This window comes from Ranitomeya variabilis, chromosome 2 (assembly GCF_051348905.1).
Source record: "Ranitomeya variabilis isolate aRanVar5 chromosome 2, aRanVar5.hap1, whole genome shotgun sequence".
Classification (NCBI taxonomy): Eukaryota; Metazoa; Chordata; class Amphibia; order Anura; family Dendrobatidae; genus Ranitomeya; species Ranitomeya variabilis.
Genome location: NC_135233.1, coordinates 286468727 through 286483655, shown reverse-complemented (window position 1 = coordinate 286483655; position 14929 = coordinate 286468727). Strand labels below are relative to the sequence as shown.

General features: G+C 45.8%; 2 protein-coding genes across 3 annotated transcripts in view; one reads left to right on the top strand and one right to left on the bottom strand.

The window, feature by feature from the left end:
• Positions 1-507: 507 nt before the first annotated feature.
• Positions 508-5202, bottom strand: C1GALT1C1 (C1GALT1 specific chaperone 1). Its single transcript, XM_077285092.1, has 2 exons — positions 5068-5202; positions 508-1600 (listed from the first exon to the last, which is right to left on the bottom strand). Exon 2 carries the CDS (start codon positions 1593-1595, stop codon positions 642-644), a length of 954 nt encoding a protein of 317 aa, XP_077141207.1. The 5' UTR covers positions 1596-1600; positions 5068-5202; the 3' UTR covers positions 508-641.
• A 3303-nt stretch (positions 5203-8505) lies between these two features.
• LAS1L (LAS1 like ribosome biogenesis factor) overlaps positions 8506-14929 on the top strand; it is a 70865-nt gene continuing 64441 nt past the window's right edge. Inside the window, exons 1-2 of one of the 2 annotated variants that reach the window (XM_077285085.1) lie at positions 8506-8708; positions 12875-13000. In XM_077285085.1, the coding sequence (XP_077141200.1) occupies positions 8578-8708; positions 12875-13000 (257 nt within the window). In that variant the 5' untranslated portion in view covers positions 8506-8577. The remainder of the gene's footprint in view (positions 8709-12874; positions 13001-14929) is intronic. The other variant, XM_077285086.1, reaches the window with a different exon arrangement.

Here is a 14929-nt window from a genome sequence, read left to right as displayed (position 1 = left end):
ACGATGCCACTAGGGCTCTGGCTTGTGGATTCCTAATAAAAATGTAGAGATGCCATCACATCACCTTCTAAAATACCAGAAGGGCCTCGCTAGGGGATGCCATGTCCTATTCACTTGTATACAAAGGTGCCCTATGCCCTAGGTGTATGAGGTAATGGGGTTCGAGCCTCGTAGGAAGGGAACGTGTACTTTAACACCAAACAATGTAATTTGGCAATATCACCCATGTACGATGGAGGTTACAGACACAAGTCAGCTCATTTACACTCTCCCATAGGGAGCAGCCTGAAGAATTGTACAAAGCTCGCTGACCACGGAAACTGAAAAGATCAACCCAGTTCTGTATGACGTAGAAAAATAGAATTTGAGTGCAAAAATCATCACCGAGGAAAATCAGTTGCAGTCCAAGTAGTGAAACAAGTATTGAGCAGTCCCGACATGTGGAAAGACAGAAGCTTCTATAATGTACAGAGAAGAGAGTAAATTACACATGTACACGGATCCCGTTCTTCCTCCCCCATAAATAAATAGAGCCACCATACTTGATTGATTAGTTTCTTCTTTAGTCCTTGTCTCCGGATTTCAGAATTAAGCACAACTTAGAGTATTTAGTGATGTGAATAGAAGACTTGTCAAGTTCATCAGTCGTTATCGGAATTTGGAGGCGGTAAGAAGACTAGTGCGTCGTTAAAGCTGTGCCCGTACGCCCGTAACCTGTACACACCGTACATCATAACCTGCATGTGGTTCGGAGATATGCCACTGAATGTGATCGCCATGTCTGAGCAACAGCCTTCAACAACCTTTTGAGGATCATTTGCCATGGCTTCTTTAATTAAGGTCCCTACAGATTTGGTGTTGAAGACGTTCTTGCCTTCGGAGTCTTCTGCATTTTCGGCCACTACTCCCTTATACTTCAGGCACATGGCCAACTGCTTATCTCCTGAAATTTTCCATATGAGGCCACCAGTTTCTGGACATTTATCGGGCTCGTTCATGACATGGATAAGACGATTTACTGACCCGATACTGAGCACAATGCCACCTGCCAAATCCACATAATCTAGGTCTCCATCTTTTACAGTGTGACCAATGTAGAAAGGCTCCAAAGGATTTTTCTTCAAGACAAAGTACTTTAGGTTTTCAATGATGGCAAAAGTAGAGGGTTGGGCGATGAAAAACCAGTTGTACTCCTTTTTATGTTTCTCATAAGCCATCTGGAGGGCTTTTCTCATCATGGTCCACATGTCGCTGCTGTCAACAACGATGGATTCAAAGACCTTAACGTGTTCAGAGCTGTAATAGTCAGTCCGGTCGCAGTGCTTGCTCCACGTGTTTATGACGGCAGACCAGAGGCTCAGGTCTTTTGGCTTGACCAGGATGATACAGTAGACCTGCATGCTCTTACTCAAGTCCATCCGTTCTGCATGTGAAAGCTTCAATACGTCCTCCTTGTTAGGTGCCTGGATGTGATGGTGCTCATGAGGGGAGGCAGATTCATGCCCCAACTTAATGTGTCCGAGAAGAGTCACCACCAGACAAAAGCCACCTCCTATCAACATGCCCCGCATGAACGAACCGCCTTCGGAAATCATCTTTCCTAGAACACAAAATTAGCATCCATTAATAGGCTGATAACGGTAAATAATTAAAGGGGTTTTCCATTACTGGATAAACACAATTTAATCAATTCTTGTCCCCAATTAAAATAAAAACAGTATATACTCACTGCCCATAGAAGCAACGTTTCTGCAAAATCAGCGATGCTATTGCCGTAAGATAATGTAACATTGTGGTCTCATATGCTTGCTGCAGACAATGAGTGATTAACCCTTTTAGTCTGCATTAATGTTTTTTTTTTTTTTCACCTACTGCCTCTCCGCTGCTCCCTGAAGGTGTTTGTTTACCTGGCTGAAGTGAATCACGACAGGCAGATATTGTTGGACTGGGTAACGCAAGTATTAATCGACTTCAGGGATCACTTCTCAGCTACATACAAATAGTTCATTACCTCATTCACAAATGTATATAATTCCACACTGGGCAGTGTGTCGTTTACTAAAGGAGCCCGTCTGTACATAGCGAATCAAGAGTATTGTGCCAACTAGTGGCTATATGGGAAGGTGGGGGTCCACTCCTGCACAGGGGCCTACCGGGGGATTCTCCTCTTCTCCTGTGGATCAGTCGGAGCCTCGGCACCATATGGCTTTAGCAGCCAATCACTGACTCAACGTTCTTTTACCTTCAGGCTGGGATTTTATGGCTATGGGACTAAACCATTGATCATAAGGACTTGACCCTGGCGAGCCATGCTGACAAGCAGAATGAAGGGGCTGCAGTCCCATGTAATGGTGACACCAGACAGCCCCCTGTAATGTGAACTGTCACTTTCTGAACAATTCTAGCTAGAATAGAGGCTGACACAGCAAACGCAACCTGAGATAAGCCGGACCACCTGTGTGCGGGACCCCCAGATAGTGCAGTGTGGACTCTCAAGGGACTAACATATATTACAATCAGTGATTACTGCCCCTTGCAAGCAATGTGTATGTATGTGCTGTGGATGTATGTGCTGTATATGCATGTACGCGGTGTGGATGTATGTATGTGCCGTGTATGCGGTGTGGATGTATGTATGTGCCGTGTATGCGGTGTGGATGTATGTATGTGCCGTGTATGCGGTGTGGATGTATGTATGTGCCGTGTATGCGGTGTGGGTGTATGTATGTGCCGTGTATGCGGTGTGGATGTATGTATGTGCCGTGTATGCGGTGTGGATGTATGTATGTGCCGTGTATGCGGTGTGGATGTATGTATGTGCCGTGTATGCGGTGTGGGTGTATGTATGTGCCGTGTATGCGGTGTGGATGTATGTATGTGCCGTGTATGCGGTGTGGGTGTATGTATGTGCCGTGTATGCGGTGTGGGTGTATGTATGTGCCGTGTATGCGGTGTGGATGTATGTATGTGCCGTGTATGCGGTGTGGGTGTATGTATGTGCCGTGTATGCGGTGTGGATGTATGTATGTGCCGTGTATGCGGTGTGGATGTATGTATGTGCCGTGTATGCGGTGTGGATGTATGTATGTGCCGTGTATGCGGTGTGGATGTATGTATGTGCCGTGTATGCGGTGTGGATGTATGTATGTGCCGTGTATATGTATGTGCTGTGTGGATGCGGTGTGGATGTATGTATGTGCCGTGGATGTATGTATGTATGTATGTATGTATGTGCTGTGTATATGTGCCGTGTATGCAGTGTGGATGTATGTATGTGCCGTGTATATGTATGTGCCGTGTATATGTATGTGCCGTGTATATGTATGTGCCGTGTATATGTATGTGCCGTGTATATGTATGTGCCGTGGATATGTATGTGCCGTGTATATGTATGTGCCGTGGATGTATGTGCCGTGTATATGTGCGTGCCGTGTATATGTGCCGTGTATATGTATGTGCCGTGTATGTATGTATGTGCCATGTATGTGCTGTGTATGTATGTATGTATGTATGTGCCATGTATGTGCTGTGTATGTATGTATGTATGTATGTGCCATGTATGTGCTGTGTATGTATGTATGTATGTATGTATGTATGTATGTATGTATGTATGTATGTATGTATGTATGTATGTATGTATGTGCCGTGTATGTATGCGGTGTGGGGGTGTATGTGCTGTGGATGTATGTGCCGTGGATGTATGTGCTGTGTATATGTACGTGCTGTGTATATGTATGTGCCGTGTATATGTATGTGCCGTGGATGTATGTGCCGTGGATGTATGTGCCGTGGATGTATGTGCCGTGGATGTATGTGCCGTGGATGTATGTGCCGTGTATATGTATGTGCCGTGTATGTATGTGCCGTGTATATGTATGTGCCGTGTATGTATGTGCCGTGTATGTATGTGCCGTGTATATGTATGTGCCGTGTATATGTATGTGCCGTGGATGTATGTGCCGTGGATGTATGTGCCGTGTATATGTATGTGCCGTGGATGTATGTGCCGTGTATATGTATGTGCCGTGGATGTATGTATGTGCCGTGTATGTATGTGCCGTGTATATGTATGTGCCGTGTATATGTATGTGCCGTGGATGTATGTATGTGCCGTGGATGTATGTATGTGCCGTGGATGTATGTGCCGTGTATATGTATGTGCCGTGTATATGTATGTGCCGTGGATGTATGTATGTGCCGTGTATGTATGTGCCGTGTATATGTATGTGCCGTGTATATGTATGTGCCGTGTATATGTATGTGCCGTGGATGTATGTATGTGCCGTGGATGTATGTATGTGCCGTGTATATGTATGTGCCGTGTATATGTATGTGCCGTGGATGTATGTATGTGCCGTGGATGTATGTATGTGCCGTGTATGTATGTGCCGTGTATATGTATGTGCCGTGTATATGTATGTGCCGTGGATGTATGTATGTGCCGTGGATGTATGTATGTGCCGTGGATGTATGTATGTGCCGTGTATATGTATGTGCCGTGTATATGTATGTGCCGTGGATGTATGTATGTGCCGTGGATGTATGTATGTGCCGTGTATATGTATGTGCCGTGTATATGTATGTGCCGTGGATGTATGTATGTGCCGTGGATGTATGTGCTGTGTATATGTACGTGCCGTGGATGTATGTGCTGTGTATATGTACGTGCCGTGGATGTATGTGCTGTGTATATGTATGTGCCGTGGATGTATGTGCCGTGTATATGTATGTGCCGTGGATGTATGTGCCGTGTATATGTATGTGCCGTGGATGTATGTGCCGTGTATATGTATGTGCCGTGGATGTATGTATGTGCCGTGTATGTATGTGCCGTGTGAGAACAGTGATCCCGGACTGCAGCACATCTATGTCGGGGCTGACAGCACAGCCTTCACATCCCGTGTCTATGGGAAGATGACAACACCGACCACTATAGGGCTGCAGCCGCTTCACTCATACACATGCACACGGCCGTGACGTAAGCTGCTCAGGAGAAGGAAGGGTTAACACCCCAGTGCCCGCCAGACCCCCTATCCCGGTGTCCCCGCCCGCGGGCACCGCACTCACCCTGCCGCTCCTGAGCTCAGTCTGCTGTTGCCTCTGCCGGATCTTAGATTTCCGCCTTCATGCGCAGGTGACATGGAGTCACGTGTACAGTCGTGACGTGTCACTGTTCTGACTTGTCGCCATCTTTGATCCTGGCAAAAAAAAGACACAACCTGAACGTTAGATGCGGAAATAAATGATACTGTGGAAAGTTGAAGGAGAATTTAGGACCAGTAAATGGGAAGTCCCCTGAGTCTAGAGAACTAGTATAGACAGCCCAGGGAACAAGAGTTCTAGGGCGCCAGATTCCAGTTATCAATTCCAGTGCAGGGGTTTACTGCCGCAATTTGGTTGGTTGGTCAGGACGGTCTGGTCAGGACCATCGCACTTCTGTATAGTCAGGACAAGAACTCCATGTAGCCATAAGGCTCTGCTGAAGGTATAGCATGCTGGCGGCCAACTGTCCCACTACGTCCGGGGGGCTACCACATTAATGGGCCACCAAAGCTTCCCGCAGCCCCTCAGAAAGCGCTCACGCACCTCCGCTCCATTCAGGACCGCACGGCCTCGTTCTCGAGGTTCCAAAGCCCCAATTATGGGCTCGTTGGGGGTCAAAGTGGTCAGACCCTCATCAATCAGCAAGATGCTCCCTATCATACGGATAGTGATAACTTAATTTTGGGGGAATAAGCATTTAAAGGGGCTTCACAGTTTGGGGAGACCCCTGTCCTCAGCTACAGTCTGGTTATAAAACCCTCAAGCTGTGCTTTACCCACGATCCCGGGATCTGATAGTCTGACGTCACATTGACAGCGCTGCTCCACACCCCCATACCGCTTGCGTGAGAACGCGACATTTTGCGACTTTTTAAATCTTTTACCCCAGAATTCTGGCATGAAAGCTTTGATGCATCGGACCCAACGTTCATTGTTTATAAAGGTCCCTCAATGGACTGATCACTGTTATTAATATGAATTGTGGGACCCCAGAAGCAGCGTGATAACTATGGCTCACAGGGTGGCTAGGTATAGGGAGGAGGACCAGCAGTGTGCCTCCCTGGAGGGCAGGTGCTCACCACCCATCCAAGAAAACAGTCGGGTTATACTGATCAGAGTGGGGTCAATTTTTCTGAGTGGAGAGAAAAATAAAGTTTCTCCACCTTCTCCATTCAGTCTTTAAAAATCGGACCGCACTGGGGATGTGTAGAGTTGGCCTGTGTGCATGTGTGTGCTATGGGGAGACTAGATAGTGAGCACAATAGAGATGGGCCGATTGGGTCGCAGGACCCTGTCGGTGGCCACTTGGCTTCCTGGATGGGGTCCGGCAAACGTCCTCCTACTTGGCAGCGTCCCGGTGTCTCTTCTGATTAGGAGGGCGCGATGCCTTGTGTGTCTTGCTGTAACAAAGATGTGATGTGTTGCCCATGATTCAGAAGAAGAGCCGGGGATGCCGGGAGGCGGGAGACTGTTCACTGTGCTCCTCACCAGGAGTTCTGACCTGGCCACTGGACCAGGGTCCTGCAAATTGATTCGTTCATCGATAGAGCCCGTAGATATGGAATAGTTGGTGATTCCAATGATAACTTGCTAATAATGTTCATTGCATCCTTTTGTTCTTGGGTGAGATAAGTCACCTACAGCGGTGTCTGACATTGACTTAATGGGTTTGTCATTATTCATAAAACATTTTATTTTTTTTACACCTAACTATACTGACGGGACAGGTTTTCTGAAAGAGGACAATCCCTGGGCCTTTCAGACAGGCTGATTATGAATAACATTTATTATTGTGCTCTTGAAAATGCGGTAAGTCAGTCTAAGGGCACAGTATGATGGCGGTATAAATCGATCTGAGATCGGAAAGGAGTGCCCAGACTGGCCGGCGGCTCTCCCCATCCAAGTCTGACAGCTGCATAGAAATACATGAAGCTGTCACACTCGGATCAGGAGAGCCGCCGGCCAGTCCAAGCATTGCGGTTCCATGTTCAGTCTGATTTATATGGCTATCTGACTGCTGGCTGTTAAATGACCGCCAATCAGCTTGCATGTAGCCAATCCATGGTCGTTTTACAGCTGCGATCGTGCAGTGTATTCAGGGCCTTAGGCCCCAACACCCATTGAAAGCACTTGTTTGTAAAATCGAGTGTGTAAGTGTATAGGAGAGGTGTCAGGACGAGAATTCAGATCAGGTTCTAATCACAACCACGAGCAAAGCAATATCAAATCTGATCAGGCGATGTCTTCAGCCTGCGCCATATGAATCACCTGATGGCACTGATGTGTCTCCTCCACGGTGATTTCTGCCACTATCTGACATCTTCAGTTCATGTTAGTAATTCTGTAAATCTGGGTTATATTTTAAGTGAAAGGAACTGGATAAAACATGAGGAAGTATTAGGGTGGGGGTGAGGATGAGGTTGGGGTGGGTTGAAGTATTGGGTGGGGGTGAGGTATTGGTTGGGTGAGGATGAGGTTGGAGTGGGGTTAAGTCAGGGCCGGACTGGCCATTTGGCAATTCTGGCAAATGCCAGAAGGGCCTGTTTGGTCATGGGCTGCCTTGTCTGCTACGTTGTTAACAGAATCAGTGTTCTCAAGATACCCATACTATCAAGAGTTGAGAAGAAGCACAAAGTCTCTGACTCCGTTACTTACCCCAGCAGGCCACGGGTATCATCAGAAATATTGGTCTTGTAGTAAATCTTCCTTTCGTCCATCCAGGGTATATTAGTAATATATCCCATCTGGTGCTTGGGGACAAGTAGAGCATGGGCCTGTGTGATTTCAAATGCCAGGGCTGAATTTGAGTCCCAGTCCGTACCTGGGTTAAGTATTGGGTGGGGGGTGAAGTATTGGAGTGGAGGTGAGGTATATTGGGGCGTGAAAGTATTGGGGTGAGGGTGAGGTATATTGGGGGAAGTATTGGTGTGGGGGTGAGGTATTGGGGTGGGGGTGAGGTATATTGAGGGAAGTATTGGTGTGGGGGTGAGGTATTGGGGTGGGGGTGAGGTATATTGAGGGAAGTATTGCTGTGGGGGTGAGGTATTGGGACGTGGAAGTATTGGGTGGGTGAGGTATATTGGAGCGTGGGTGAAGTATTGGGGTGGGGGTGATGCTGCCTCCCTGTGAATCACATAGATGCACAGTAAGACTGCCGTCACACTAGCAGTATTTGGTCAGTATTTTACATCAGTATTTGTTAGCCAAAACCAGGAGTGGGTGATAAATGCAGAAGTGGTGCATATGTTTCTATTACACTTTTCCTCTATTTGTCCCACTCCTGGTTTTGGCTTTCAAATATTGATGTAAAATACTGACCAAATACTGAACGTGTGACGGTTACAATGATATTCTGGCCACACTCCACTCTCTAGAGCAGTTGTCATTACTATAGGTAAAACGTCCGCCAGACGCAGCCCGGAACCTAAAGTAATGGCTCTCGTTTCCCGGTCGGGCTTGTTTATTGTTACTCCGCACCAAAACAAAAGCGAACACTGATTGGAGGAGAAGGTCGCGCAGTGTGCAGCCGCTGAGCATGGCGAACAGGCGGCTGGTAGTAGCCTGGATCAGTAAGGCGGAATGGGAGCAGGTCCTGGAGTATCTGTACAGCCGGGACTGCAAGCTCCAGCGGGACGCGCTGCACCAGATCTCCGCCTGGAAGAGCAGGTGAGGGGCGGAAGCGTGCGTGCATGTTGTGTACCGGTACAGTGAGCTGTTGGGATGTGTAACCAGTGTGATATAAGGTATCGTGTCACCTACCAGGCGGTGTAGTGTGTGTGCCTGGAGTAATGTGGTGCCTTTTATACCGCCCCACCCCCCTTCACTGCTCGGTGGGGTGTGTGGCGCCGCCCCCCCTCCTTCACTGCTCGGTGGGGTGTGTGGCGCCGTGCCCCCACCTCCTTTATTGCTCGGTGGGGTGTGTGGCGCCGCCCCCCCTCCTTTATTGCTCGGTGGGGTGTGTGGCGCCGCCCCCCCTCCTTTATTGCTCGGTGGGGTGTGTGGCGCCGCCCCCCCTCCTTTATTGCTCGGTGGGGTGTGTGGCGCCGTGCCCCCACCTCCTTTATTGCTCGGTGGGGTGTGTGGCGCCGTGCCCCCACCTCCTTTATTGCTCGGTGGGGTGTGTGGCGCCGCCCCCCCTCCTTTATTGCTCGGTGGGGTGTGTGGCGCCGTGCCCCCACCTCCTTTATTGCTCGGTGGAGTGTGTGGCGCCGTGCCCCCCCTCCCCCCCTTTACCGTGGCGTAGCCACCTGCATAACGATCAGTTGTACCCTATAATAGATAGTGGGGTCCCTCTGGAGCTATTTCTTCTGTCAGCCGTCTAGTGTTTTGTTCAATGACCGATACCGTATATTTCTGATCTCTCCATGAATTTGGCTTACCAGAATTCCATCACTTGGGCTCTACATTTTGGAGAACATACACCCCTTCCCCACACCTACCAAAAATGTTTCCCCTTCTCCCCCCACTTTTCGTGCCCTGTAATAATTTCACTGACCCTTGACAGACAACCTGCTCTGTGCTCGCCTGCTTACTACCACTATGGCTGCAGGTAGTGTGTGTGGTGTGTTCTCCCATGTCGTTCTGGCTTATTCCCCTTTCATACAGAAGCATATGAAATGTAGAATTGATAACGAGGGCTGGGAACCTGATACATGGACACATTGCGGAGTTTCAGAGATAAACATATGATTAGAGCGGCACAGGACCGAGCCGCATGGAGACTTGCTGGACAGGTGGATCCTTGGTATTTTTCTATGAAATGCTGCTGCATTTCAGATTGTAACATACATGGCTGAAATCTTCTGCCCGTGTCGTCTGCATTCTGCCCGTGGATGGAGCAGCATGTATCAGCTGTCAGATTGCCTTTAAAGAGACTTTCCACCATGATATTGATGGCCTCTATCAATTTATCCGAAAGATGGGCCATCGTCTCTCCTATTACACAGGTCAACAAAAAAAATTTTTTTTTCTGGTGTCCAAAATATTTTAATGAATTTGGGGTATTTTTGGGGTGCTGATTCTGAATATGCTATCAGTTTTGCCAGATTGGCTCAAGTTTTTGACATTTTGGTATCTTATTTATAGCACTTGTTGGTAAATGCGACGCATCATCTCATTAATTTCTTTGGATTAGTACTTGAACTGAGCAGTTCTCAATATAGTTTTGTGTTAATTAGTGTTCTAAAAGTTTGTTCATAGCTTGATTTTTGCACTAACTTTATGTTGTCTGTTTTCCAGTGAAAAGCATGAACTCATCAAGAAGAAGTTGTCTTAATGATCCAGACTCATTCTGTTACATTTGTGGTGAATACACACTGCCAAAACATAGAAGAAACATAACAGACTTCGTAAAAAAAGTGTATTTTGCCTATTTTGGGGTTATGCTTGGGGACCAAGACAAGTTTTGGGCACCACACATAGTGTGCAAAGCATGTATCGAATTATTACGAAAATGGAGCAAAGGACAAAGAAAAAGCTTCAAATTTGGTGTTCCAATGGTGTGGAGAGAGCCAAAAAATCATCATGATGACTGTTATTTCTGTGTAGTGCAAGGATTCAATAAGCATAAGAAACGAAAATGGGAGTAACATGGAATCTGCAAGAAGGCCTGTCCCTCATTGTGAAGATGTGCCTGTACCTGTGTTTACCATAAATAACAGTCATCATGATGATTTTTTGGCTCTCTCCACACCATTGGAACACCAAATTTGAAGCTTTTTCTTTGTCCTTTGCTCCATTTTCGTAATAATTCTATACATGCTTTGCACACTGTGTGGTGCCCAAAACTTGTCTTGGTCCCCAAGCATAACCCCAAAATAGGCAAAATACACTTTTTTTACGAAGTCTGTTATGTTTCTTCTATGTTTTGGCAGTGTGTATTCACCACAAATGTAACAGAATGAGTCTGGATCGTTAAGACAACTTCTTCTTGATGAGTTCATGCTTTTCACTGGAAAACAGACAACAACATAAAGTTAGTGCAAAAATCAAGCTATGAACAAACTTTTAGAACACTAATTAACACAAAACTATATTGAGAACTGCTCAGTTCAAGTACTAATCCAAAGAAATTAATGAGATGATGCGTCGCATTTACCAACAAGTGCTATAAATAAGATACCAAAAATGTCAAAAACTTGAGCCAATCTGGCAAAACTGATGACATATTCAGAATCAGCACCCCAAAAATACCCTAAATTCGATGAAATATCTTTGGCACCAAAAATGCTGTTGACCAGTGTTATCTGACTGGTAAACCAGTCCTGCTTCTAAGTCCGTGTACCAAAGACATTTGATCCAGGAGCTTCAACATATATGTGGAACTGGTGAATTGATTAATCTGTGCTTTGAAACCTCTATCATGGTTTTAAAAAAAAATATATATATATATTTTCTTGGACCAACATTCACTTGGTTGCTGGCATCTAAGCTGCCCTTTCACACCAAAATGAGCAGGGTCTGACAAGTCATGTGTGTATGGGATCCTCTTCTGTGTAACCCTAGGGACATTTATCAAGGAAAATCCGCATTGCATTTGATGGATTTTAGTATCTTCATTCACCTGTGTTTTACGGGGCAGTTTCGGCAGATGATGAAGATGAATGGCTAGCCTGGACAGGTATTCATGTTGTTGTTCCATGGTGTTTTACATGTGAAAATGGATATACATAATAAAGACAAGTACAATAATCTTAAACAATAAAAGTCACAACTGGTACAGGAGGAGAGAGGACCCTGCCCGCGAGGGCTCAGTCTACAACTGATGGGTGAGGATACACTAGGTGAGGGTAGAGCACATCGTGCTGCGGTTTGGTGGTTACTGCAGGTTGTAGGCTTTTCAGAAGAGGTGAGTCTTCATGTTCCTTTTGAAAGTTTCCATGGTAGGCGAGATTCTGATATGTTTGGTTAGAGAGTTCGAGTATGGGGGATGCGCAGGAGAAATCTTGTATGCAATTGTGGGAAGAGGAGAGAAGGAGATCTTGTGCGAATCAGACGTTGCATGCTGGTAAGTATCGGGTGACGAGTTCACAAATGTATGCAGGAGACGGGTTGTAGATGGCTTTGTATGCCATGGTCAGGGTTTTGAACTGGAGTCTCTGGGTTATGGGGATCCAGTGCAGGGATTGACAGAGGGGAGAGGCCGGGGAATAGCGGGGAGGATAAGTGGATTAGTCGGGCAGCAGAGTTTAAAATAGATCGGAGGGGTGCGAGTGTGTTAGAAGGGAGGCCACAAAACAGAAGGTTGCGGTAGTCAAAGTGGGAGATGATGAGGGCATGGACTAGGGTTTTTGTAGATTTTTAGATGAGGAATGCTTGGATCTGGGAAATATTTTTGAGCTCAAGTCGGCAGGAAGTGGAAAGGGCTTGGATATGTGGTTTGAAGGAGAGATCAATCAAGGATTACCCTGAGGCCGCGAACTTGTGGGACTGGGGAGAGTGGGAAGCCGTTTACCTCCATGTCACTTGACCCCCCAAACTAATCTATCCTTTAAAGTAAAGATGAATTCTGTCTTGTCCATATTAAGTTTTAGAAATCTAGCAGAGAAGGATGTTTGCTTGGCTATTTTTTAGAAATCCCATAGAAGTGACCGGTGGGAGCCATACATCTGCAGCCACCCCTGTATTGTCAGCAGAGTGAAATTGGACCCTTTTTTGACATGGGTGAAATCCACTATTATGCATTTATGGCATGTGCTCTGGGTATGACATACATGTCTGAGATGGAAATAATTGTTTAATGATGAGTGTGAGCTGATGATCTCTGTTAAATCAATGGCAGTGTATAACTGAACAGCCGATTGTATAGTGAATTTTCAACTTTCTTGTTGCAGGTATGGGAACAGCATGCCCCTGGCTGTAGAGTGCACCGCTGATCTGGTGCGGTGCAAAATCCTGGATGTTAGTGGCGGGATGGGAGAACAAGAACTGGAGTTACTTTATGGATTGGCTCTTGTCAGGTAAGCATGTTACTGGTTTTATCTCTTGCATGGTATGTGTGTGTATTTATTTTTTAATCTGTCATAAAGTTCTAAAGAGATGGGTCTTTTTATTTGGTGCTAATTTTTATGGTCTTTACTAAGGGTTAGTTAATCACAGGGTAATAGTGCAATGAAGCCTAATGACGCACACTCAGAGAATCCTGTGAGCAATTGCACTTTGGTAACAACTGTAAACAGTGGCACTAAATATGTTAAACTATATGGTGGTTGTACAGTGGCATGTAAAGGTTTTGGCACCCCTGGTCAAAATTACTGTTATTGTGAACAGTTAAGCAAGATAAAGATGACATTATCTCTGAATGGCCTAAAGTTGACACATTTCCTTTGTATTTTAGGCCCAAAAAACTTTTATATTTTAAAAATTACAAAAAGGAAAATGGGCCCATGCTAAAGTTTGGTCACCCTTGTGGATTTGTGTGCTCGGATAACTTTGTCCAAGGCTTCAGACCTTAATTGGCCTGTTGGGGTTATGGCTTGTTCGCTATCATTATTAGGAAAGTCCAGGTGATGCAAATTTCCTAGCTTTATCTAGACTCCTCTAACCTTGTGCCAAAGAACAGCAGCCATGGGTTCTTCTAAGCAGCTGCCTAGTGCTCTGAAAAATGGTGGAGGCCCACAAAGCAATAGAATATTATAAGATAATAGCAAAGCGTTTTTCAAGTTGCTCTTTCCTCGGTTTGAAATGTAATTAACCCCTTCATGCCGCGGCCCTTTTTCGTTTTTGTGTTTTCGTTTTTCGCTCCCCTCCTTCCCAGAGCCATAACTTTTTTATTTTTCCATCAATATGACCATGTGAGGGCTTGTTTTTTGCGGGACGAGTTGTACTTTTGAAAGTCGTCATTGGTTTTACCATGTCTTGTACTAGAAAATGGGGAAAAAAATTCCCAAGTGTGGTGAAATTGCAAAAAAAGTGCAATCCCACACTTGTTTTTTGTTTGGCTTTTTTGCTAGGTTCACTAAATGCTAAAACTGATCTGCCATTATGATTCTCCAGGTCATTAAGAGTTCATAGACACCAAACATGTCTAGGTTATTTTTTAGCTAGGTGGTGAAGAAAAATTCCAAACTTTGCTAAAAAAAAAAAAGTGCCATTTTCTGATACCCGTAGCGTCTCCATTTTTCGTGATCTGGGGTCAAGTGAGGGCTTATTTTTTGCGTGCTGAGCTGACTTTTTTAATGATACCACATTTGTGCAGATACGTTCTTTTGATCGCCCGTTATTGCATTTTAATTCAATGTCGCGGCGACCAAAAAAAACGTAATTCTGGCGTTTCGAATTTTTTCTCGCTACGCTGTTTAGCGATCAGGTTAATGCTTTTATTGATCGGGCGATTCTGAACGCGGCGATACCAAATATGTGTAGATTTGTTTTTGTTATTTTATTTTATTTTGGATGGGGCGAAAGGGGGGTGATTTAAACTTTCAATTTTTTTTATTTTTTTTTTCATATTTTTAAAAACATTTTTTTACTTTTGCCATGCTTCAATAGCCTCCATGGGAGGCTAGAAGCTGGCACCACTCGATCGGCTCTGCTACATAGCAGCGATCTGATGTTTGCTGCTATGTAGCAGAAATGCAGGTGTGCTGTGAGCGCCCCCTGTGGTAAGTAACCATAGAGGTCTCAAGGACCTCTATGGTTACAATCCTGATGCATCGCCGACCCCCGATCATGTGACGGGGGTCGGCGATGAGGTCATTTCCAGCCGGAAGCGCCGGTTAAATGCCGCTGTCTGCGTTTGACAGCGGCATTTAACAGGTTAATAGCGGCGGGTGAATCGCGATTTCACCCGCCGCTATTGCGCGCACATGTCAGCTGTACAAAACAGCTGACATGTCGTGACTTTGATGTGGGCTCAGCGCCGGAGCCCACATCAAAGGGGGAGACAC